The following is a 26,802-nucleotide window of genomic DNA, read 5'->3' as shown; positions in this document are numbered from 1 at the left end:
GCACATAGAGGCAAACAGTTATTTGTAACTGAACTCCCGTTGCCTGAGTGCAAGTCAGGCAAATGAAGCGGGCTTGTAATGTCTGTATAAGTAAAAATAAAAAATTCGGGTGGATTTTCTGCCAATATGGAAAGGACTCAATTTAGCAAGAAATGTGAAATAGACACTTGGATTCCTTTAGTGGGCCACAAAACATGGTGTAGTGGGCCGGATTTGGCCCCCGGGCCTTGACCTTGACATGGGGTTTAGCGGCATTTTAAGGAACATTAAAAAAACAAAAAAAGTCACCTGTAGATTGACATGGCTAAGTGTGCGATTTGTATTTTAATTTAGATAGTGTGGGTTTGTATTTTGCTAAAACAATGAAGTTTGTGTGTCTCACTGTTAGCAACACAGAAGGCAAGTGAACCACAGCAGTCTGTATAATGTGAACTGTGGTAGCCTGAAGCTTATTGAACCACTGTGCTGTGCATTACATTGCTGCAGGGAATGTCGTTTGGACAGTCATACAAAAAATGCTACCAAGCCCTTTCAAGATGTGATTTTTATTTAACCATTTTAAACCCATGGTTACAGCTTGTGAAAGACTTTTAATGAACTACAAATCAGACAATAAATACACAGCTAATATGTATATTTTTAATGTGACCAAATTAAATTGCATTCAAGAATGATTTGAAGGTTTATCAGCATTAAAATTTTTTTTTGTTTTTTATTTTTTTAAAGAACGTTTCCTCTTATCAGGTTTACAAGATAATTTGGGTTGGAAATGAGTATGATGCTTTTAAATGGTATATATTTTTCATTAATATAAAAAAAAAAAAAAATTCAATATGTAAATACGCTTTGCTCTGACTGGGTCACTGCTGCGCACATTAATTTAATATAGAAAACATGTTTCATCTGTTTGGTTACTTCCTAAAATGTGGGCGTCATTTTGTTGACAAGTGCGCTTGGCAATAGTGCACCTTGAAATGGCCATGACAGGACGATGGGCTGGTGCCCCTGGAGGAAAATCTCTCCACCTCTTTGCCCACAGCTGCCCAGGGAACACTCTGAGGGGGGTTGAACAACGTGAACCAAGGCACTTTCTATGGATGGGAATGTACGCTATACTCTGATTTTATTTAAATGTATTTTAAATATCGGGCGGCACAGTGGATGACTGGTTAGCATCATAGCATGTTCGCCTCCCAGTGCAGAGGACGTGAGATCGAGTTTGGGTTCGGCCTTCTTGGGTGGCGTTTGCATGTTTTCCCCGTGCCTGCGGGAGTTTTCTCCGGGTACCCCGGTTTCCTCCCACATTCTAAAGACATGCATGGCAGGTTAATTTAACACACTAAATCAGGGGTGACCAAACACAGTCCCCGAGGGCCGGAGTCCTGCAGATATTGGAGGTTTCCCTAGTCCAACACAAGCTGATTCCAATCAACAGGATCGTTATCAGGATTATGCAGAGCTTGCTGATGAGCTGATCATATATCAGCTGTGTTGGGGAAGAGGAAACATCCAAAACCTGCAGGACTCCGGTCCTCGAGGACAGAGTTTGCCCACCCTTGCAAATTGTCCCTAGGTCGTGATTGTGAATGGTAGTTCATATCCATGTGGCCTGCGATTGGCTGGTAATTGGTAACCAGTTCAGGTTATACCCTGCCTACTGCCCGAAGACAGCAGGGTTAGGCTCCAGCACTCCTGCGACCCTTGTGAGGAATAAGCGGTTCAGGAAATGGATGGATGGATTTAAATATCAGTACACCTCAATGGAGTTGATGTGTGACCTTGCAGCCACCAGAGGGGACCAATCATTGTGTGTGTGTGTGGGTGTGTGTGTGTGTGTGTGTGTGTGGCTTAAAACCTGGAAATTATTAATACAGTGTGTGAAAGCTTCCAAAAGCCATCCTCCACGAAATGCGCCGAACACAGCACGTCAGGGCCCGAAATTGTCCCAAAATAAATTGATATAGTTTTGTCTCCCTCTACTGAAATGGACAGCTGGTATAATACTAGCCGCTATGCGTTACCACCGTCATATTTGCTCAGTTAATTGAATAATTTATATATATATATATATATATATATATATATATATATATAAAAATTAGGGGTGTTAAAAAAAAATCGATTCGGCGATATATCGCGATACTACATCGCGCGATTCTCGAATCGATTCAATAATCGGCAAAATCGATTTTTTTTTTTTTTTTTTTTTTTTTTAAGGATTCACACCTTAAGCATGGAAGAATGTTATATGAACGGAACATTAAGCCTTAATATTTTATTTCAATGCTGTTCAAACATGAAACAAATTACAACCTCTATAAGACTGAAATTTCAGATAAATAAATAATACATTTTCATATAAATCTTACACTCTACAAGCTTACTGATTAGTATTTTCTAAATTTTAATGAAAAAAAATCGCAACAATCGACATAAATTCGTATCGGGATTAATCGGTATCGAATCGAATCGTGACCTGTGAATCGTGATACGAATCGAATCGTCAGGTACTAGGCAATTCACACCCCTAATATAAATGATATATAGTTATATACCGGTAAATAATTGAATAACGAGTTGCAATTTCACATCACAACAGTGCCAGATGAAATTCTGCTCATTTCAGTAATCACTTTGCCTTTTAAAGGCTATTGTATGTAAACAATAAACCGCAGAGGTGTGTCACAGAAAATATGTCGCAGACTAATTTCGACATGTTATTCATAAAACTGGCAAAAAATGGGTAATTTGACCTTTTTAAGCGAATAAAACCAAAATAAAGTAAAACTGCTCGCCCTTCGAAGAGGCCTGACACACCATGAAGAATAATGAATAGGAAAATGATTCTTCGCTGTTTATTTTTATGCTTGTCATGAGTTGTTATGCTATTAGCAAACATTCAAAAGCTTTCAAAGCAAATATCTCTTTTCATGACATTTGAGTTGTATTGAATAGTCTCTTTTAACTGGCTCCCTTTTTTTTTTATTTTTTTTTTTATTATTTTTTTTTTTTTATTCCGGCCTCTCCCCACTCCCAGAATGAGCCTGCTTGTGTGGAAGGTTGAGAGGGAAGTAGACATTCCATGTCCATTCTTCAAGTGCTAGTCACCTGCGTGAGGCATGAAACCAACAGTAATGTTATCCTGTACTATACTTTTAGTGTGTCCTGCCTTTCTGCCTTCTTTATATAACATGAAATTATGATTACCCTATCCTCTTTATTATTATGTCATATTGAGAGTTCATCAATGTTGGTGCAGTGGTACATTTGCCTGACTTTGTTGCAGGCAGACGGCACCGTGGGTTCAGTTCCCACTCAGTATTGGTGTGAATTGGGAGTCTGAATGGTTATCTGTCTTTGTATGTGCCATGCGACAGATCAGCAACCAGTAAAGGGTGTAGTCTGGCTTTTGGGCTAAAGTTAGCTGGGATAGACTCTGTCACCCTGCGACTCAAAGCTCACAAAGCTGACGAAGGGCCAAGTGTGTCTTAGGCTAGAGCGCTTAGGCCTGTCACAATAATTACTATATCCACTTGTCACTCATTAAATAAAGTGGTCATGATACTTCTTTCACAGGACTCGAAAAATGCTAATTTATATGCGTATATGTTTACAATACATACATCATCAGCAGTCAGTAGCACTGTTTTATTCCGTCTTCTTCAGTCACAGTAGAGGGGCCACCTAAAACCTTCTATTGTGGGGAAATTCTTCTTCTTATTCAATAAAACTTGTAAATTTATCCCTGTGTCCTAATTAGCAATTGTATGCTATAGCTCTTTGCTGGAAAGATAAAATATAAGTGGAACACGGGCTTCAGGATTGGTTCAAATGCAGATGAATGTACCGTATTTTCCGCACTATAAGGCGCACCTAAAAGCCTTCAATTTTTTCAAAAGCTGACCATATGCGCCTTATAATCCAGTGCGCCTTATATATGGATCAATATTGAGCCGCAACAGGTCTCGCTGTCAAGACGCTATCGGTGACCCTGCACAATCGGTGACGCGCATGCGCAGAAGATCCCGCCATCTTCGATCGCTAGCTAATACTAATACTTTACCTCAGAGAAAATAATAAAACAGCTTTTTATTCATTTTGGGAGTGAATGGAGTTGTCAGAAAGCTGGTTTGTAATCTATTAATAAAGTTTGACTGACCTATCTGACTGTTTTGTTGACATTCCCTTTAGCGCAGCACCATCGAATGGATGCATAACGTAACCCCAGCCTCTACTCTAGCCCCTTATATATGGAAAAAGTTTTAAAATATGTCATTCATTGAAGTTGTGCCTTATAATGCGGTGCGCCTTATTTATGGAAAAAGTGTTAAAATGTGTCATTCAGTGAAGGTGCGCCTTATAATGCGGTGCGCCTTATAGTGCGGGAAATACGGTAGTTTTTCCTCGCAGGTCATCTGGTCAGATTCTGGCCCAGCATGTCTTTTCGCTGTCACATTCATATCTTGGTTGCCTTTGGATCAGGCATCCCTTTCTGTGCCTCTATGGTCTATTTTTGCTGGCCTCCTCATGCACATTTGTCTAATGGAAAGATCGTTTTAATGGACTGCCTGTAGCAGTAGCGAAGGAACAGACCCTCGTGCCACTCTCTACCTTTATTCCACAACTCGTTGTCTGTCCTCTCCATCCTTCTGTTTGCTAGAGAAGTGAAAACATGTACTCTGTTGTGTACTTTTCTTTGTCTTGTCACCCAGGCAACCCCTTCTGGTTTGGGAAAAAAAAGATCTCTTTTGTTTTGGGTGACCAAGTAGCCGGAGTTCCCGTCATCACTTGAAATAAACAACAAAGCGCTCTCATTGGTCAGTAAATGGGCATCATAGTGGAGGATGCGAGTGACCTCAAATGAGAAATTTAGAAATCTGATTTGGCAAAATAACACTTTTAGACGGACTGACAGAGGGCATGACAAAAAACCTTAAGCAAAGGGGGAGGTGGCAAGATGGCGGTTAAAAAAACAAAACAAAACAGTAAGAGTGAATGGTATCAAAAAAGGTGGATGTGAAAGCGGTGACAAAGATAAGAATGAAAAGGCGACATGGACAAGTGTTAAAGATGCAAAACAAAATTGCATTGCATTGTTCCCTCGCTACATCACGGTTCAGTTATTTGTAGTTTTACTCAATCGCGGGTTATCATTTGTGACCATAACTTCAACCCTTGTAGTTTAACCTAGCTATAAGCATATTTCGCAGCTATATTTACATCTTTGTCTGACCAGTTAAATAATTTCAATTTTATTTTTATTTATTTTTTAGACGAAATTTGTTTTCCAAAACTGAGACCACGAGCAGCTTGACAACTTGACAACGGAATGCAGCCTATAGTAAGCAGCTCTGTATAAATACAGGATTTACACCGATGAACTCCTTCTCAATCTACACCTCTGAGCTTCTGTTAATGTGTGGTGGTGATTTTTTTCCTAAACCCCCACCACCCCAGCCTGTATTTTGCCATTTTGTGTTTGTTTGAGAGCGGAAGATCGTGCCTTTAATTTAAATTTATTAAAGGTAGAGTGTAATATTTAGCGCCATCTATTGGTGAACTAATAATTCGGTCAACCGCCGCTCACCTTCATCGCTGAGTCCCATGATTCGGGCTCCCGCCGCTTAATGTCGCCTTCTGCTTTGCTCTCACAAGCTTTTACTATTTTTTTTTTTTAACTTTAAAACTTAATTACGAACGAAAATAACGAAAAAGAAGGTGCTACGGACGAGGCTAAATTCGAAACGTCGTAACTCGAGGACTCCCTGTTCTTTGTGGATTTTGCCTGTTGCAGATATTTTTGGGAACATAACCCCACGATAAACGAGGAACACTGTGTTGGAGTCACCATAACCATGAAGAGAGGAGTGTCTCTCCTTGAAAACAGTTGAGCCGGTCAGATACTCTGGCTGGAGGGAGTTGAAAATAATTGTCTGGAAGCAAATATCCAAGGGGGAATAATACTGATGGATAGAGACCAGAAACCAGAAACAGGAAGTTGGTGAGTGGAAGGAAAGGCATGGATAAATGTTGTGTGGGTTGTGATTACAACAGTTAGGAAACTAGTTCACATTGTACCAAATTTGTTTTTCAGAGGCATATAGACATTTTAGAACCGCTTGTTACAGTATGTGCAAAGGCATTTATCTTTTCCCAGCTTTTCAAACGTCATAATATTGTGTTGACTTTAAATACCTGATTGTGATGTGTCTGTGTGTCCTTCCCTATAATTGTGGTAAAATGCTATCAATCGGTGATTATCATTGGTTTTATGAAATCATCAAGTAATGAATCAGTTCATAGGTATGTCCAGTTCAAGGGAAATGATAGAGTTGCTTATGAATGTGTTTTCTCGGTATGCCTTTATTAGGTGTGTGTTTGTGTTCATCCACCCTTTGCTTATTGTGTGGTTGGCTTAGGCTGAAAAGCCCTGTCTAACACAAAGTTGCATATGAAATTACACAACAGCAGAAACATCCTGTCTGTGCACGTTAGTCAGCAACATCACAGAAGGTGAAGTAAGAGAACGATGATTGTTGAAGTATATTAAGTTATCTAAGGGACACACTAGTCAAACAAATCTAATCAACAATAGAATTTAGTTGACACTGGGACTTACAATGCAGTCAGACAGGTAGGTGTAGATCACATAAGCTTTTCAATTCGGGAACATTGCTAAACAACCACCATGTTTTGCATCATGAGCCACAAGCCGGCTGTTGCTGCTTCAGTCAGGAAGTGGGTTTGGTGTAGAAATTTGACAGCATAATGTCAGAGAGTAATTGCAATAAATAGTTATTCTGTGTTTAGTTCAGAGTCTCACATGTTTAGCAGGTTTCATAATAAATTATTTATTTTCAGTAATAATTTGGGTTTGAAAGATAACAAAAAATGGGGGGAAGAACTGAGAAGGTGGGATTCATGGTTAGCCAGGTAACGGCTGGGCAGACGTTACTTAGCCGCCTATTTTAAGCTTGTACACCAGCTTGTTACTTGAATCTCTTTTTGCACCAAGGTGTGAAGTGTGCCTTGACATGTGTTCAGGGGGTAGGGTGATGTGTGTGTGTGGGTGTGCATTTGTGCTTCTCATATATATGCTTCCGAGAAATCGCCTCTTTATGTTCCATAAATTTGATTTGTAAATACGGCAGGTGACATTCTGTCTAATTTCAAAGGATTAAGATGTTGAGCAGTGTTTACAAGACAGTTCATTAGGTACATCTTCACAATCCAATGATAACAATTTCCAATGAAAGTGATGTTTGTTAAACATTTCTTTACAGATATAATGCTTCTCAATTTTGATTACACTCTCAAATTAGACTTGTTGATCTTCTGTTAACATTGCGAGGCTTGTCATATTTTGCTCCCTTCCTTTAATTTCAGTGAATACATAAATGACAAAATTATTGGTTAAATGATTTGTGGTGCTGATCCAAATTCAAATTCATGGCTGGCACGTCATCTAAAGATACTTGAGTGTAGTTAGGCATGTGTTTATGTTGCTAACTCATTAACCACATTTACCCAGCCCTTGGCACTAGGAAGTTAGTAAGTCTGAATAGTGTTGGTACAATAAAAACCTCTTACCGGTACAATTAATCACTTAATGTAATTGAAATCTTATACATTATAAACTTATCCAACAGCAATTTTGATAATCGATGAATCATTAGGGGCAATTATTTTACTTAAAATAACTTTGTAATTAAACAAAATAAGACATTTGCTAAATTTGTTTTTACCTTGGAAAACAGTGATTAACATTTCTCCCTATTTTCTGACATGTTACAAAACCAAACCAAACCAAACCAGTAACTGAATCATAATCAAATCATGGAAAGACATTGTCAGTTTACGCTAATTAATCAAATAATCATTATTTGCAGCCATAGGATGAATAACCTCTGATTGTCATGTATTGTAGTTCAGCCTGTATTAGCCTCTGAAGTGTATATCAAATTAGCTCTTCCTTCACATTAATCAGTACCCAAACAATAGCTCTGTTTTAAAAAGGTTGATAAGTACATCACTCCCTCTCATGCGATGTTACTTAATGTTTTTAATTTTTTTAGACCATTAAATAAAACCAAATAAAGAAGAGTAATAAACAATATAATCAGTAGAGTACAGTAATAAATAATCAGGAAATGTATTTTGCAATAAAATTTAATGCAATTTTTTGGATAATTTGATTTTTCAATGGAATAATCAATACAGTAATGATTCTAATAATATTAAATAGTGACAACCCAAACCTAGTCATTTAACAGCAATGAACTTCACCATCTTATTTTCCATCTAGCTTCAAAGTCAGGGCTTGCAAGTTTCTAAATGGGCTGATTTTGCTCAACCAAACTGGCCAAACCAAATCAGTGTGATGGCGAACATTGGAAATATTCACCTCGCCGCACTGTTTCAACTCACCATTGACAGTGTGGCGAGTGGGGAGTGCGAACGCTGGAATTGTTCAGCCTCTACTTGTGGCCTCTCAGGTATCTGTGTAAAAGCAAACATTTAATAAATCTCATACATAATATGATGTGGATTTTTGGCCACCAAATATCTGCTGCTTGTCATTGACCTTAACGAAAAGGGCAGTAAGAAGGGGAAAGACTGTAGGAGAGTTTGACACAGATGATGTAATAGTGCAAAGCATAGAAATGTGGATGTTGTGAGATGAAGCAGTGGGGTGCATGGGAGAGAGAGACAGGATGGCAGATAGGGGGGTGGGGGGAAGGGGCTGGTGTCAGGGAGGGAGGGTGATGGAGTGATGGGGGTGTCTAAGGGAAGAGCAGAGTGGGATGAAAAAGGGAGGAGAGGTGAAGGAAATGGATAGAAATAGCTGATGCACTCTGAGGCATACAGAAAATCAATAGCAGTCAAGAGGGGAAGCCACAACCCCCATCCAGTGCCCCTGCTCTCTTCTCTCACCTCGCTCCATCCTGTTTTTTCCCTCTCCACCTCTCCTGACTTTTCCTCCCCATTCGTCATTCTTTCATGTGCATTTTCAACCTTGTCCTCTGCCCCTTTATGGCAATCACATTTGCCATTCCCAGAAATGGTTAAGAGTTCAAATTTGGAGATTGAGAGGTGTCCCTTCACACTTGTAGCATACAGTAATTGTCCATATCTTTCAGAGATGTTGTTCCACTGTAATTAGACAATCTTTTGAAAACACCGCTTGTACTTCAACTGTAAACAGTATCTCTCTCATGGTTAAAATCTGAACAAATTCTCATGCCAGTGACCAGCTTGTTTCACACATGCTCAACATGGGCTTAAGAGAATTTGTGCTGGGAGCTGGCAGAACTAGTCTGTTTTCTGAATTGTATCACATTTGTTTCTCTTACGGCACTCTAGCTCGAGAGAATAATGCAGACATAAGATTAAAATGTAAAATAAGCTCAAGGCCGCAGACAATGGACATCAAACATGAAGTTAGATTTAAAATGTCATTTGATTAAATCATTTTAAAAACATATCCACCGTCTTAATTCTTAGTAGATTCCTACTATTCTATGCGCCCCTTAACAGAGAATCAAAAGCAGTGGTTCTTAACCTTCCCATCCGATCGAACCCCAGAGGTTCGTTAAGTCAGTCTCAGGAGATTGGCCGAGTTCAAGACACACACCCGACTCGTACGTTTTGTGATGACACACCTGCTTGGCCATCATTGGCTGCTGGTGATCACACTACATTGCTTGGCCTTTCTGTGTTGCAGGGAATTTGATGTGCTTTGGAGCTGTGACTGCTGTGATGGTGTGATTTCTTTATTATTGCAGTCACTTCATACTAAGTGTCAAAGCAAAAGAGCAAAAGAGAGTACCGTAGTCAGACGAATATGTGCAATTAACATGAATTCACATGTATAACAGACCGTATCGTGTTCCACAGGTTTCAATGGGCCTCTGCTGTTTTCATTGTATCTGCTGCCCCTGGATTCCATCTTAAGAAAACAGCCACGGTTGTTTTAAAGTGCTCGATAAATATAGAGTTGAGTTGAGTGATGCGAGTCAGTTTCCTAAATGCATGATTGCATGTGCCAAGTTGAGCAATTCTAGTCCAGCGCAACTAGCTCTAGCAAGACTCAAGAAACATTTCCTTAAGCTGCATAGAGAAGATGGGGAATACAAGCACACAACGCTTTCTGAATTCAAGGTGAAAGTCAGATTTGATGAAAAGGCTGCTCTCCCTGTTCGTTTTGTTCACTAGTAAACACTGTCTTGAATTTGGGACAAAACAAATCATACTTTATTTTTCAATAAAAGGCTTAGGTGAATGTGGATAGGAAACTGTTGGAGTTCGGTTTCTGCAACAAGGTTAAGAACCACTGATCGAAAGTGTGTGGTGTATGCAGTCGTGTTCATCCAGCAGGGGACATGATGTCATCTAAACATTTGAAACCTGTTCTCTAACTTCTTCTGTGTTGTGCTCCCAAGGGTGACTGTGACTGAATGACTGGCCTCTGACTCAATTTACTGGACTCTGACAATGTGCAAGTGAGCGCCTATTCAGGGAGAGAGCAGCTTTTTTGCCCATTGTGAATGCTGAATGAGTGTTCTGCACATGCAGCCACAGAATCCCATGAATACTTCACCAGTCCTCTGGCCCAGATCATCTAAATGAAAATACCCTTTTAACTGGGTTCCTCTACACTAATGTTAGCTTTACTTACCTCAACCTTTTCCATTCATTTACCTTTTCTGCTCCGGGGTGTGGAGTATGAGCGGAAAGGCTCTCTTAAGGACTAAGGAATTCAGTGGTTCAAACCTCAGCCTGCCTGCCTCTTTGTTGTCAATCATGGAATTTCTTCAAAGGGGAGCGCTGGAGTAGAAAGACTTCTGCAAACAAACTGCCATTAGGTGAAAAATGTCCTTTCTATTAAAAGCCATTTTTGTGTAGGCTATATTCCCCTTTTAGTTCAATGTTCTCAATCTCTATAGCAAAGGTATCCTTGTGTGGCGTGCCCTTGGGAGTGCTTACCCTTGGACTGTATACTAATGCCACCATCTGTGGTGAGGACGTCCCCAGCTAAAGACGCGCTCATGACAAAGGCAAAAACAAAAGCCAGACTGAATGATCAGACAAGACAATAAAAAGATGAAAGGTTTGTGGAAAAACAAACAAGTAAAAGTCTTAGCCATGATGCAACTGGCGGTATCATCAGAAAGCTCCACTAATCTGGGATTACTGTGTCATATGTGTGCGTGTGCATCTGTACTGTCTGATCTGAGACAAGGCTGTACCATATGTGTTTTGGTCACTTTTGTGCGGCACAAATGTTCAATTTGCACAAACAAGTTGTTTCCCCCCCCCCCCCTGCGATCATATGATTCTCTGCTGCATGAGAACAAAAACAACAAAGGGATTAAATGTTCAATTGTTGGTGGAGATAAACAAAAGAGTGAGTGATTGGTTGTGACTATACCATCCATTTCCAGAAATTGTGTCATCATGTTGATTTATTTTACATCTTCTGTGCAACAATAGTTCCTGTTTATTGATTCTTCTTTTGTCATAGCCTCACCATTCGCCTATGGGATTTCATATGAATGAATGTTTGAGGTGAATTTAGTAAGCACCAGGTTATTACAAATAAAGCTTCATCTCCCGCTATGTTGAAATCTTCTTCTTTTTACTTTGTGTAGGAGCCTCAGGTGGGTCTTACCATTGCCACCAAGAGCATGCATACGGGGAGAGTGACAAGGTAAGATGATAGTTTGTTCCTGAAAATTGATAACAACACTGTTTTGGCTGATCATAAACTTATCAAAGTGGATGTTTTTTAAACACTGTTATTGGTAGGGATAGAGAGATTATCAACCGGGCTGATTATCGGTTGTAAAAAATGCCAAATAGCGGCATCTGCTGTTTTACAAAACTGAAGGCCGATAAGCGGTGAATGCTTGCAAATGTAGCGAATTTCGGGTTTTCATCAAGATTTGTAAGATATTCACAGACAGTTTGTACTTGTTTAAAAGACATTTCGAACATATTCAGACAATTTTTAACAGTCTGCAAAGATCTTTTGAAACCTTTTACAAAGCCTGACTAAAAACCAAAATTAGCTACAGTCGCAATTTTATATGCATTTGTCGTTCAGGGAAATACAGGGGAACTTTTCGTTTATAGATATTTAAATTTGCACTTAATAGATGATGCTGACACTGAGAACTCCCTACACTTATTTTTAAAAGTAAAACAAAAAAATTTGTTGAAATTTTGAAAACTTTATTTACAGTAGAAAATTAGAGAACAATTTACTTGCTTAGTTTTTAATTTAACTAAACACATGCTGATGAAGTTTTTTTTATAATTTTTAAACAAAGTTGTCTATTTTTTTTTTTTTTTTTTGGGACGCTAATATTTTCTCTTACTGCAATTGCATGTCCGCTTGTTGAAATATTGGTTATCGGCATCCTTGACTACTAATAATCGTATCGGTCATGGAAAAACCACATCAGTTTATCACTAGTTATTGTTGTCAACTAAACACTGAAAATTGTACATTTGTGCTTTTAATGTTTTCTCAGCAAATTGTATATTTACTGTACCACTACTGCATCCGCAGTTTTCATGCACATTGAACAGATGGTGAGTTTCCATCCACCTATTTTCCGTTTGAATTTTCAAGAATTGTGAAAGTAAACCTTAATGGAAATGCTCGAAATTTTCGCAAAAATGTTTTTACGCTGGTGGGGGTGGATTTTTCAGCATATCAATAAAAAATAAAATTTGGCTATGGAAGCAGGTTTTGTGAATACTGTATATAGTACGATGATGGGACCGGATTCCATGTTGCACACTTTGACAGGATATTACGTCACATATTGTCACATATTGTAACAAATGGTGGCAGACGATAAATTAACGTATGTTTATTGAAGAAATTAACAGTTTCTGGAATTAATAAAAGAAGTGAAAATGAATCTTTTGTTGACGCTCTGATGTGATGTTATCTCATGGAGCAGTCTCTTCTCCTATAAATATTTGCAAAAGAATACCAAATACAAACGACCATAATTTCGTTTCGCTAATTTTCACTAAATTCACTTAAAAATTTTGATGGAAACCCCATCACAGATGCCACCAAAGGTTCTTCGGAGGACAAGAGCAGTAATTTACTGTTTCTCTTATACAAATTACCGACACGCACTGCTGGAATGGCGTGCATATTATAACATTCTCTATCTAAGGATCACCAGGGGGTGGTTTTTTTTTGCTTTTTTTAAATAACATTGTCAATTAAATGTGAAACTTTTAAATAGGCTAATAATAAGGGCATTCACATTTTACTAGGTTGTTGTATGTTAACCCGAATTTTATGTTTACTAAATCACACATTGGATGTCTTTCTCCCCTGTACTCATGTTATTCTGTAAGCAAAAGGTCAACTTCTTTTACATTTGAAGGGTTATTCGTAGCATTTAATAAAACTACATCAACATAAAAAATAGTCAAATGTGTGTATTAAAAGCAGCAGATTCGTTGAAAAGCAGTGGAGGGAGGATGCTGAGGAAGGTGTTGCAAAGAGCTTGCAGTGAGGGGAGGGTGGTCGCATGAGGCCAAAAGCAGGGAGGGGGTTTTGCTAATGATTTCACTTCCAGCTGTGGGGCTTGCTTGGAGTGAGAGATTGGAAGGAAGAGAGGAACAGTGGCAGATGAAACAAAATGAGGTTTCAAATCTCGTTAATAAAAAGATAATAAGTGGGGGAGGGATAGGTGCTACTTTGTGGAAACATGCCTGCAAATATTAATGACTTTGTTCAAGCAAATGATCATGTTTGCTCTCTGTGCTGCACGCCCACAATTTTAGACTTTTCCTAAGGTGTGTCTCAACCTTCGCTCGAATTTGGATCACAGCATTGACAGCGAGGTCTCAACAGCTGCCTGCCGCAGTTGCATGTATGCAAGTGTGGACATAGCCAAGCAGAACATGGCGGGGTGTGTCTGTTCTCGTGCTTCAGGACATCATTCCTGCCTGATGTTTGCTCTCAACCGAATGTAGACAGAGCAAAAAACAACAAGGGAGCGTGCTTGTGGTCCTCACACTGCAGAATCTGCTGTATTATCACCCCCGGTGCAGTTCACAGTGTTTCTAAGCCGTGCTGGAAGGCACTGCGTGTGTTCATCTTCTGTCAGCAGGGTTGTTGTTTTGGTGTTTTTCCCTTCCTGCGTGTACTCTGGCATTTTGGGATGAGTGGAAACATGTTTGGACCAGGCTTGTGTGTTCTGAGAGAGTGTTCTGGTCCAACACAAGGCCACATGAAGCCGGATTGCTGGCGGTCACGTGCACTCGCTCTCTCTCTTTCTCTATCTCTCTTTGTCTGACAGGACTTCACTCCCCCCTAACATTGGTAGACGAGGCCATCAAACTTTCATACTAATGGGTAAAAGTGTGTGCGTGTGTGGGGGTGTGTGGGTGTGTGTGTGTGTGTGTGGCACACCCATGTTATCTAAAAACCTCCTGTCTGGTCCCCTCAAATTTCAGGCCAGGATCTTGGACAGAAGAGGCAGGTGTAGCAAAGGGGACCTACAGATGAGTTGAATGTATCTAGTGTTAGAGTGGTGGTGGGAGGGATGGGGGTGATGGAATAGGGTTTGGGAGCGTATGTTGAAGGAGGGGTTATATGTCAGGCTTGGATGGATAAGAAAATGGGCACAGTGGTTGTCCCAAGGGTTTTGGGGTTGGGGTGAGCTTAGAATAGAGGATGCAGAGTGTTTGGTCAGAAAAGAGGGGGTTGTGAAAGATGCACAGGGAGGTTTGAATGCGGGGGTGGAATGCAGGTGCCCGCTGTCCTGTGTAAGACGTACAGTAATTGAAGTAACATGTTTGGTAGCATTTAAAGCCATCTTTTTTTTTTCTTTTTTTTTTTAAATAAGTACTAGAATGTTGCATACAAAGATACTTCATACGAAATAATGGCGGGGGAGCAGTATAGCCTACCACGTTCTTTTTTTTTTTTTTTTTTTTTTTTTGTTTTTTTTTTAAGCTTTTGTAGAAATTCCTTCATGAGATTGTATCTTTATAATTCTCTTTTTACAGATGAAGAGCAATGCACTTTTTTTTTCTTTTATAGTGCTCTTGCTTGACAAAACATTTTCAAATACGTAGACATGGGCCCATTAGCGATTTCAATGTATACCACAGTTTTAAAAAGTCATGGTTTGTAAACTGCACAAACTTTCCAGCAACAATTTTAGCTAGGTTTTTTTAAGTTGTCACAAGGATGGAAAAGTGTTGGGCATCACCAGTGTGAAGCCAAATGGCCCATTTCCATTGTACTTGCTCCATCCCGAAACAGTCTGCTTCCAGCTGGTATGGTCGCATTTCCATTACACTTTTTCGGAGCTGTGCGGTTACAATTGAACAGTTCCTCAGAACCTTTCCAGCTTGGTTCTAAAACGCAGGTTGAGCTGGGCCATGATGTCACTGTTATCTGATTGACCAACAGATGTTGGCTCCCATTTCCTGGTTTTAACTGAGCAAGGCAGAGCCATCATAATATCGGCAGTCATAAAAATGCTGTATAATATACAGTACACACATATATTGTTTTACAACAATACTTATGCTTAGTATACACAGTTTCATATGTACTTGTAGATGAAATAAGTGAAGCTATTGTAAAAATATTCACAATCCGTGTGTACTTCTCCGGCGGATACCTTCAAGTACATGCAGGGTCCATTTAGATGAATGGGGAAATTCATATATTAAAAATAAAATGAATTACATTAAAAGTTTTTTATAGCTAAGCATTGCAAAAAAATACATTTTAGAACTGTCATTACAATACCACAGTGCCATGAATTACAATATTTTTGCTCAAAGTTATCATACCATCAACATCTTACACCATCCAATTCATTTGATTTAGGTATACAAATTCACAGTTGCTAACATGAATCTCAATTTGATCCTCACCTCCCGTGTGTGCAATCAGCACTGACTTACCCCTGACAGCGTTCGGTGACACCAGTTCTGGTCCGGCGTTGGACGAGAGGAAAATAGACCAGCAAGCTTGCTGGGGTCTCGGAAATAAAACATTTTTCTTCTAAAAACTATTTGTTTTCAAAAGCGTGATACATTTCCATCACAATACTCTTTTCCGAATAAAGTCAGACGCCATTACCGCCAGCCACTACTTTTCTGTTCGTTCGTATCACTGCGCGGCGCCCTGTAGAACGCTAACCGACGCACTGCAGCCAGCTAGCTGATACTTCCGCCGAAAAGGCAAACAACTTCAGGGGTAAGTCAGTGCTGATCGCACACACGGGAGGTGAGGATCAAATTGAGATTCATGTTAAAAAAGCCGAACGATCCCTTTAAGTAGTTAGTGACTTATTGGTTCCAAATTTAAGGCACTGTTTTCCACAGCAGTATTGCATGAAAATGCTTCACAACAAACATCATTTAAAATATGTAGCAAAATAAAGTATCAATACTTTACTTTCATTAATGGAGATGCTACCCACTGTGTGGACAACACATCTCCACCCACACTAAGTAAAACCAATGACTTACCTTACAGGCTTTTTCACCTGCTGTTATAAAAAGTTTGGGCTACTGTGGATGAATGTATTTTGTTTGCTATTTTGAGCTATGGCTTGTAGTTGTATAGACTGTGTCTAATGTATGTAGGCCAACTTCATTCAGTGTTGAAAGCGCACAAGCCGTGTTTTGTATTTCAAAGACCAAGTCCGATTGATTGAACTTGCTGTAAGACTGTGCTATGAACATTCAGATGTTAAGTCTATGAAGTGATTTTAAAGATGTCAATCACTGAAGGGCTGTCACTTTTATTTGTTTATTTGTGGCATGCAGCACTACATTGTCATATTGATCATAAGCCATTTTATCCGGGGAAAACATAATTTTCATTATTCTTTGAATTTACTGGGTTAACTTGGGCACTCGGGCATCTTATTTCATAGCATGTGGAAATATGTTGGAATGACAATAAAAATTAATTGAATTCTTGAAAACGGAACTTTAAATAAAAAGAAAATCAAGGAAATAAAATCTGAGTATACTAAAATAATAGCGATAAATACTGTAAAAATAGATGACAGTTGTTCCTGTTATGGCGTCTTAGGGGCAGTGTGGTGCCATGCATTCATGGAGTATATGCTTGATATTGAATTCAGAAGAGTATAAAGAGCGCTTAATATTATAAAACTAACTTTTTACAGATTAGGAAGAATATTTGCTTTTGAGATTTGTTATATAGCATGTCAATGGATTCTACATCGACATTAGCATTAGCACTGGCGATGTTTTTAAAACTGTCTTAATATTTTTATTCCCCCAGCCCCCCTTTGGACATATCACAACAGCCTCCAACACAACATACACATCTTAACATCCGAAAAGAAAAAAAAGGGCTGATGGGATGAAGCCCTGGCATGATCTTGTATTTAAATATCCAAAGTGTGTCATTATTTTTGTTGTAGGCTTAGTTTCACAGTAAACCCCAACTGGGGTATTGTTAAACAGTATCAAGCATGATTAAGGGAGGGCAGAATCACATAAACGTCACCTGCATTCTTGCTGCACAAGCAACTTTGTGCATTTGGGGAAGGCTAAGGCGTGAACTTGCAAAGTTGCAAACACACCATGCCATTTGATACATTAATCGTTATTCTTGGATTAGAAAGTTTTTGAGATCCTGAGAAGCCATAATCAAAATCAATTACCCAGCCCTATGAGAGTAATTTCACTTATAATCAAAACTACTTGTTTGCAGTGACCCAAGTTTCTTGCCTCTAATCAAACCAGCTGCCTGTTTGTTTTGTGCACACCACTTTTCGTGCCCTCCAATCATGTTTGTTCATGAAGACCTCTAGTCATTACAGTTATTTGTCTTTGTTATAAGATGGCTGTGCTCATCTCTCATCCAGCACAACTTGTGGCTGACACTGTGGTGTCTGAGTCTTGAATGAAAATACATGCAGTTCAGGCTTGTTAGAACAGCGCTCCAAGAAGCTTCAGTATGTGTTGTTCTTTATAGGCTGTTGAACACAAACAGTGGCAGCTGTCCATATGTGACTGTGTGTATGTCTGGAGGCGTTTCTATAACTCTGTGTTTGTGTGTGAGTGCGTGCACACGTGCAATTTCTTTTTTTGTGTGCATTTCTCTCTGTAGCCTGCTCTCCAGCTGTTTCCTTTTAGCTATCACACTGCTCTCATGGTTGCTAAGCTCTGTGTGTGCGCGTGTGTTAAGTCACAGCCACCAAGTCTCTTTCTTTCTTTCTTTTTATTTATTTTTTTTAATCACACTTTACCAACTTGTGTTTGCCATTAAGAAGGTTGCTCACAGCAGGGAGAGAGGAGGGAAGAGTATTTGTTAAAGTTGCTGGCCCAAATCTTTCCAGGTGATCAAACCCTGTTGTACCTGTTGCACTTAAAGTTCCATGGTCAAATCTGTTTTCTGGGATGCTGTTTGACTGTCATTTAGCTAACATGCTTTACAAATGTGAAATTACCACTGTAGAATATGAATTTGCTTAATCTGAAAAGATGAATGATGGTGACCAGGGATGGACTGGCACAAAAATTCGGCCCTGGCATTTTGACTTTGGCCTGCCGGCCCGACTCATGCCTATCATGTAGTTCTGCCACTGAAGTTGATTGATGACGTTTCAGGTGGCTATCTATATTTGAAATGGATTAACGCAATGGTCCTTCTAAATTATGGGCCAGTCTCTTGAAGTAAAATGTAGGCAAATAATAATTAAAAAGCACTGCATCAGGCCAAAAGACGCCGGCCCACCGGGCATCTGCCCTGTATGCCAGATGGCCAGTCCAGCCCTGTTGATGACTGGTGAGTTGTGTAGATTAAAAAGTAAATTACAGTTTGTAAAACTGTGCATGTCAACATGGGGTTCACACCACGCACCAGGAACTCTGAACTGCTCCGCGGGTACGAGTTCCTCCTTGCTTCCATGTGTGCTTCCTGTTTTCATGATTGTTGTGGGTTAAATGCACATGACAAATTGCACAAATTCTAATATACTAGTCAATAGTCAATTAAAAAAAATGAAACCCTTTCAATTAGTAATTAATAGCTAGTAGTAATAGTAGTAGTAAAGTGCTACTTCTTTCAATACCTTAATGAGGCTGTTCTTGGAATAAGTCAGGGGGGTGGGGCGACAAGCCACAAAAAAGAAAATGCCTTATTTTATTTATTTTTTTTCCATTTATTATTATTATTATTATTATTATTATTATTATTATTATTATTATTTCTGCTGTTGTTATTTTTGAATTATTTTTTTACTTGATTTACTTGCTTAAGAGATCTTAATTGATTTAAACAGCGTTGTGCAAAATACTATTCTTCTGTTCTCAATTCCCCCCCAATTCTCAATGGCACAACAATAATGGTGGTTACTTTAGTGATTCCACTGTATTTTAAACGTATGACTGAGCAAACTAGTGAAGTGTTCTACTCCATGCGGTCTAGCTAGACTGACTGGGTGCTGACACGTGCTTGTATGACTGAGAGTCATTACCTTACAGTAAGTGTCAAGTGACGTGACTCACCAATGACTTGATAGCGCTGAGTCGCTGACTGAGAATGTATACTCCAGCTTAACCTGGATGACTGTTCCATGTGTGTGTGCGTGTCAGTTTTTTTGTTGACTCTTTGATAAAGTAGAGTCAGGGTGTGGATGAATGACTCCCTTATGGGCCTGTGAGTGCGTGTCTTGCCTTTTTCCTCATTTCCTCACTGCGAGAGGAAGTGACTGCGGACCCAGAGGGCCTCTGAGCACTGGTGGTGCAACGTGCTCGCACTCTCACACACCAACCGAGGTGTGCACATACAGGAAATGCCATGAGTCACAAAGACGCTTAGTGTCTAAACAGTTGTATGGATTGTTGGCCAGAGGGATGGAAGAGCACAGTGAAATTGATTTGATTCGAGCGCCATGGGTCACTAACCGCAGCCCCCTTTTCTCTCACCCTCCTCTTCCTTTCTCACTCTCCTCCTCCACTTTTCCACCCCCTCCCTCTCCAGAATGAGGAAAGCCCCAGTCCAAAGCGCCAGAGGCTGTCCGGTCATGCTGTCTTGGAACAGCTAACTTCTTCCGCCCCACCACCAACCACCCCTTCGCCCCCCATTCGCCCTTGGGAGTTGGGACCTCCGAGCCGGAGACAGTCTCACCCCCACTCACACTACCACCAAGAAAGATCCCTCACACCCGTTCGCCTCAGACGCAGGTAGGCAAGCTTTGAAGATTTTCCTTTTTTTTTGTAAGCTGATTTCTATGTCTAGAATTGCTTTTTTGTCTTTTGGGGGGAACATCATTGGAAAAATAACATTTTCTTTCAAATTCAAACTTTATTTCAGTTACACAAAAACAAAAGTATGAATTTGACTAATTTTTTTTTTGCTGCTAATAAATATGACTTTTACCATTGCCTTACAAGTTCAGAAATGCACAGCTTCACCTTGGCAAGTCTGTTCCTTGTCTTCGTTTTTGTCTACCATCCCTGAAAAGGATTGTTTGCAAAGACAATATGTATTGTTGCCAAACATTTTAACAATCCTATACAGCCAATGAAGGCCGATTGAAGCATGACATCATGAATTACACTGCATTTAAAAAAAAAAAAAAAAAAAAGACATTCGTAAATATTTTCTAGATCTTTTTTTTCCCCACTGAAGACAGTGGTACCATTTGTTTTGCTCCATATGCTACACTCTTTGTGCTATTTTTTTGGGCCGTTTGGTAGGCGCACTGGCCCAGCCATGCAGCTTAAAGAGAACACTACACATTCCTAGCTTTTAAGCTAAGCTCCAAGAGCAATACCTGAAATTCCAAGGGATTCATAGAACATACTGTATCTATTAGACTATTCTAAGAGGAGATTTTACTTCATTTTGCTGTAAGGGTATTTGTATTTTATTTTTTATTTATTTTATTTTCGGGGAGATCAATTTACCTCATAGCCAGTGGCCTTGAACAGGTGAACGTTTATCAGGAACCTTCAATGACCAGCTAAAGGTAACCAGTAAGAGGATATCTCTACTGGTTGTAGCCTCAACAAGGCTCAGTGTACACACTTTCTGAGCTTTAGTTGGTAGCTTAAGGCATATTTTAGTGGGCAAACATTCTTAGTTTAAATTAGACATACATAGACACACACACACACACACACACATATGCCGTGACCTCCACTGAATCGTTGAGACACTCACCGGAAGCTTGAGGTTAAAGTGATCTTGAGCACCATCTCATGGTGAATAATAATTTATTCAATTTTAAAAACCCACTTTTGATTTCAATAATATGCAAAAAATCACATCAATGTACATTTTTTAAGTAATAGTAGGGTTAGTAATTACTAATTATATTACATGGCTGGAGTTTCACCTTAAAAAGAGGCTGACATGTTTTCGCCGCCATCTTCCTGCTACGAATGCCCAAAGGACAACTTTACAAACGTACCCTCGTGGTTTTTGCTCGCCGCTTACCTGCAGTTGGTCGTCACTGAGTCCAGTAATTCGGCTCCCGTCACTTGTCACCTTCTGCTTTGTTCTCACAAGCTTTTACTATTTTTTTTCTTATTAACTTCTCCTGCTAGCCGTTCTTGTGAGCCAAGTCCAATCTGACTAACTCCCGCCGTCGCTCGCCGAGATGCTCGTTCGCTCACGCAAAATAAGAATTGGTGGTAGACGTGCGACGTGTGGTCTCTTTGAGCCACCATAGCGAGCGTGCTTCGAAACTACTTCTACGATATAGTGACTTCTAGTGGTCACTTATTACACACTGTCACTTTAAGAACTGCTGTTTGAGATGTTGGCATGCACAGTCTAATCCCGAAATATAAACCCCTTGATCCCACTCCCAGTCCTCCTATTAGACGTCAGCGTGGTCGCCTCTCCAGACCGGCTCGCCACTTGCCTCCCCATCATCACCCCTCGACTCAAGGCCCCGCACCCCACCCGTTGCCATCGGAGCGCCAGGATGAAAACTTCCAACGCAACCCACATTCCTCGACGCACCAGACATACCCGACGCACACCTACAGCCAACCACCCACACATGGAAGTGGGGGTTCGGAGGATCCCCGAGCATTCCATCCCCCCACCTTGTCCCCGCGACTACTGCACCCGGCTGCGCATCACCACCATCACCATCAGCAGCAACATGCAACGTCACAGCAAGGAGCCATGGTTCTGGACTTGCATGAACAGGTGTGCTTTAGAGCTGCTTGTGTTTGCGCCTGTTCCTGTGCATGTGTCATAACCGTTATGTTGCTTATTTCCAGCTTCAGCATGGCAACGTACCAGTCTCCTACACTGTGACCCCAGTCCCGCCTCACGGCCTAGCAGCACCACTGTGTAACGGTCAGCACCTTCCCCCCAGCTGCTCTTCACAGCAACAAGTTCCTGCCTGTAGTGTGGTATTCAGCACTGGACAACACTACCACCCGGTGAGAGCACAGTCTTCTGTGGGAGTTGGTGGGCTGCTTGTTTAGGATGTTGCAAAGGAGATTGTTTTCTTGTTTGACATCGCCTCCTTGTGACAGGACATGGTATAACAGGATCTCACATTGACAGCGTTTTCCTTTTTTGTGGTGTCCATTTTCAGATGCTACAGGCATGTTCAATGCAACATTTGCCAGTGCCCTATGCCTTTCCGTCTCTGCTGTCCAGCGATCCTCAGTTTCTTCTTTCCCCACCACCTCATCTCACTCATCACCCGCCACACCTCCACGCACACAATCAGTTTTTGCCGTTCCAAACGCAACAGCCACGATCGGTAAAAAATTTACCTTATTCTTTTAAATGTTTTTTGTTCCTTTTTCCTTTAGATTGTAAATATCGATTTGCTGTTGTTGTTTTTTTCTCCAGCCCTTACAGAGGATTGAAAATGAAGTTGAACTTCTAGGGGAGCAACTCTCAGTCGGTGGAGGCTTTGGCTATGGCCATCACCACCATCACCATCACCACCAGCCTCCCTCCACCCTCCAACCCTCCACACCACTCCAGTTTCTTTCACACCATGACCCCCTTTCACAAGAGCTCTTCACAGTGGTGAGTTGGGACTGTATTGGGATTATAAATATAATTTTGTAGTGAGTCAATTTCTTTACTCTGATCTTCAACAGCCCTATCCACACTTCATGCCACGGCGATTCACCAGCCGGCGCTACTCAGCTCGTTCACAGCAACCTGTGCCCCCTTCCAGCTACCACCCGAGCTTCCTGCCTTACTTCCTGTAAGTGTTTTTAACTTTATCTATTTGTTGGAGCCGCACAGAAGAGCACACCAGGGAAACCTTTTCCTCTTTTCAACCAGGTCCATGCTCCCCGTCCCACCAAACGTAGCTCCTGCCATTAGTCTGGAGCTTGATGTTGATGATGGAGAGGTGGAGAACTATGAGGTACGATGACTTTTAGAGATATTAGTGTTTCCAGCTGTTGTACATGCAACTGGTGCTTCATGAAAGCCTTTTCTAAACATTGTCCCCTCCTGTTGTGTATGTCACTTCCAGGCCTTGCTGAACCTTGCAGAGCGTCTTGGAGAAGCCAAGCCCCGTGGCCTAACTAAAGCAGATATAGAACAGCTCCCATCGTACAGGTTCAACCCCAACAACCATCAGTCTGAGCAAACACTGTAAGTGTCTCAAAAGGCATGCTTTTGTGCAAAAGTGATGCGGTGTGAAATGAGGCCAACCGTGTTGTCAAAGATCAGGAGGAAAATCAAATACTGGAAATAGTTTAAAAAATGTAAAAGCAAAACATCCAAGGATAATATATCATTTTGTATATTAGTTGGTCATCAATAGGATTTCTAAGATATTGATCTACATCATCACCAAGTAATTACATTGTACAAAATTGGGCACAAATACCATTTCACAATTGACAGTCCGGTTTCATTACTATGACAATTGTCAAAAATGTTAGGAAAAAATCCATAATGGGTTAAATTAATTTCTAGTTATACACAATTTTCCTAGTTCAGATCTAACATGTAAATGGCACAGGCAGTAATTGAATTAATAGAAGAAATAACATGAGTTTGAGACAATAGAAAGTATGCTATTAGAATATTCATTAATTACAGAAAAGCATTCAACACCATCAACCATTACGTATTATTCATTAAGTTAGAGAAAATAGATGCAGGTATTAGATATTGTATCGGCATGGGTATAAAGTACAGCTGAACGATTTTGTGCATATTTCTCTCTCAATGTTTTGATTGCGATTCAATATAGTATAGAGTATACCCTTCTTCACAAGTATTTTTTTTAACAAACACTAAATTAATCTGTATTACAATAAACATTAGCAAGAACAAATTTATTTAGCACAACTGTTTTTGTCTTATAGATTAGATTTATGCTAAAGTAAAGGCAAAAGAACTGTGGATTAATATGAAAGAAAGTTTATCTACTTCAATTAGAGTAGTTAATTTACTCAACACTTGGACTTTGCTATTTTTTTAAAGTTCACTATCACAACTTCACCAAATTTTGCCAAACAAATGTCAAAGGCAACTCATTTAATTCCGTCAGGTATCTTTCCTGTATCTCCTTCATGTATGTATAAATGGAGTGTTTGGATCTAAAGGAAGTCTTCACACCCGTTTCGATGTCAGTTTTGCTTTAAATTCGAAATAATAAACCTCTCAAGCTGATATATTTGCAGGAATTGGAAGAATTTACAATTTTTAAGTGAAATTGTACTTTCATCACAGTGGTTGGGTATCACTAAATTATAGTATGTTCCTTATTTTTATTTGCATTTTAGGATTGATAATTAACCTCAGCTAATGGTAAGGTAATTTTTTTTTGTAAATTTTACTACTTTTTTTTTTATTTTTATTTTTTTTATTTTTTTTTATTTTTTTTGGAACAGCAGGACCATGTTTCTGTTTGGGATAATGCCTTTTTTTTTTTTTTTTATTACATGTTATAAATAATTCCTGTCAATCACTTACTCAATCCATCAATCTCCCAGGTGTGTGGTCTGCATGTGTGACTTTGAGTCCCGCCAGCTATTAAGGGTTCTGCCCTGCAATCATGAGTTCCATGCCAAGTGTGTAGACAAGTGGCTTAAGGTGAGTAGAATTTTAAATTTTAGACGATGGCTATTGGCTACTGATGATAATGAACATGCTGGGATTCATTTGCAACTAATCTAACATGCATGCACTAGTTGCTTTAGATGTAACTGATTTAGGACCAACACATTTCTCATCTGACCCACACCTCTTGTTTCTGTGCTGTGTCCAGGCTAATCGTACTTGTCCTATCTGCCGAGCTGATGCATCCGAGGTCCAGCGGGACTCTGAGTGACTCCTTGATTTCTATTCGGATGCGCCAGGCAAATGGTGGACTTCTCTCCAGTCATCATGCACATAGATAGACCAGTATTCCTTCACCATACATTCAAAAGGACAATGAGCAGTACACGTCTGCATATTGCTTCAAATTGGGAATAATAAACCCCTCACACCGCTCCGACACCTGTGCACTCTTTACTAAAAATGGCCTTTGAAACACGCACAGCACAGACATTGTATTAGTAGAAAGGAAAAGCTTCTGTATACTTGTAAACTTTGCAGGAGGAATTTCAGTCCAAAGATTTTGTTGTTGCTGTTCTGGTGGAATATTCCATCTTTAATAACACAGACTATCTTCTCGGCTCATTACAGTTGGCGTAGTCAGCTAATTTTCATTTCTGTATGTGTATTTTAGCATTCCTCTGTGTTAGATCAGCCTGTATGGGGTGGAAACAACATATTGTACACTGTGATTTAACCCTGGAGAGACAGACTTTGGAACATGAAATAATATAGGCTACTTTATGCTCTGTAAGTGTGCACGTTTTTCTGTCTTCCTCTGTAGGTATGGAGTGTGCCACAGTGCAATAATCTCTTCCATAACCCCCGACACACACACGCTGCTCTCTCTGTAAGGCTTATGCCTAAATATCACAATGTAAATCATATTCATCTTAGACACATGAAAGGCTTTATGGTGTAACTTATGACTATCAGAATTGGTAATTTAGCTCAGTATGGCAACCAAACAATGCTTTACAGAGAATGCAAGTGTTTGCACCACACACATTGATGTATTAAAACTGATTTTGGCTTCATAAATTGTTGATTATTTTTTTAACCTGATCCACTCTTCTTCATCATGTCCCATTCATGAAGATGATATATATCTATTTTTTTTGCTCATCGGTCAACGGGGGGTGGATGTATTGTGTCTTTGAATTGTGTTGTTCTGTTTTCTGTTGCTTGGTACACTAGCGATTACCTCAATCCCACTATTTATGGCTTTCCAGACAATATAGTAATTATGAGTTAAACCATTTTGCTGACTTTTTCCCATGCAAGTTCATTATTTTACTATGTAACACTAACATGGTGTCATAGTAGTTACATTATGTATTATATCTGTAACCAAAATCATTTGAAGTCCTGTAATGTTGATGAAATTTTTAACTAACATTTGTACATTTTGTATGAGAGTTATTACTAGTTATACTTTATAAAGTAGTGCAATGGTTCCTTAATCCCTTACCCTGTCTTTGTATTGCAAAAGCTGGTTCAATAATAAATGTGTAACTTTTTTTTTATTTTTACTTATTCTGCTGTCTTGCAGCGTTCATCCTGTTTTAGTTGAATTGTGCTTCTATTTCGTCCCTCTCGACCGCCAGTAGGCGGTGCTTATTCGTAACTTTCGTTTTTACAACTATCCTCTGGGAGGCATTCCTTTAAGTCAGGGGTAGCAAACTGCGGTCCTCGAGGGCCGGTGTCCT

The 26,802-nt window shown here is 39.8% G+C and overlaps 1 protein-coding gene across 1 annotated transcript in view; it reads left to right on the top strand.

The window, feature by feature from the left end:
* rnf38 (ring finger protein 38) overlaps positions 1 to 26,614 on the top strand; it is a 28,643-nt gene extending 2,029 nt beyond the window's left edge. Inside the window, exons 3-13 of the mRNA XM_077525213.1 lie at positions 11,652 to 11,710; positions 20,027 to 20,229; positions 21,865 to 22,210; positions 22,285 to 22,449; positions 22,608 to 22,778; positions 22,871 to 23,053; positions 23,128 to 23,237; positions 23,318 to 23,402; positions 23,514 to 23,635; positions 24,988 to 25,087; positions 25,263 to 26,614. Coding sequence (XP_077381339.1) covers positions 11,652 to 11,710; positions 20,027 to 20,229; positions 21,865 to 22,210; positions 22,285 to 22,449; positions 22,608 to 22,778; positions 22,871 to 23,053; positions 23,128 to 23,237; positions 23,318 to 23,402; positions 23,514 to 23,635; positions 24,988 to 25,087; positions 25,263 to 25,325 — 1,607 coding nt within the window. The 3' untranslated portion in view covers positions 25,326 to 26,614. The remainder of the gene's footprint in view (positions 1 to 11,651; positions 11,711 to 20,026; positions 20,230 to 21,864; positions 22,211 to 22,284; positions 22,450 to 22,607; positions 22,779 to 22,870; positions 23,054 to 23,127; positions 23,238 to 23,317; positions 23,403 to 23,513; positions 23,636 to 24,987; positions 25,088 to 25,262) is intronic.
* Positions 26,615 to 26,802: the final 188 nt, after the last annotated feature.

The sequence above is a fragment of the Festucalex cinctus genome, chromosome 6 (genome assembly GCF_051991245.1).
Source record: "Festucalex cinctus isolate MCC-2025b chromosome 6, RoL_Fcin_1.0, whole genome shotgun sequence".
Lineage (NCBI taxonomy): Eukaryota > Metazoa > Chordata > Actinopteri > Syngnathiformes > Syngnathidae > Festucalex > Festucalex cinctus.
The sequence above is the reverse complement of the archived record's forward strand: the minus strand, read 5'-3'. Positions and strand labels throughout refer to the sequence as shown.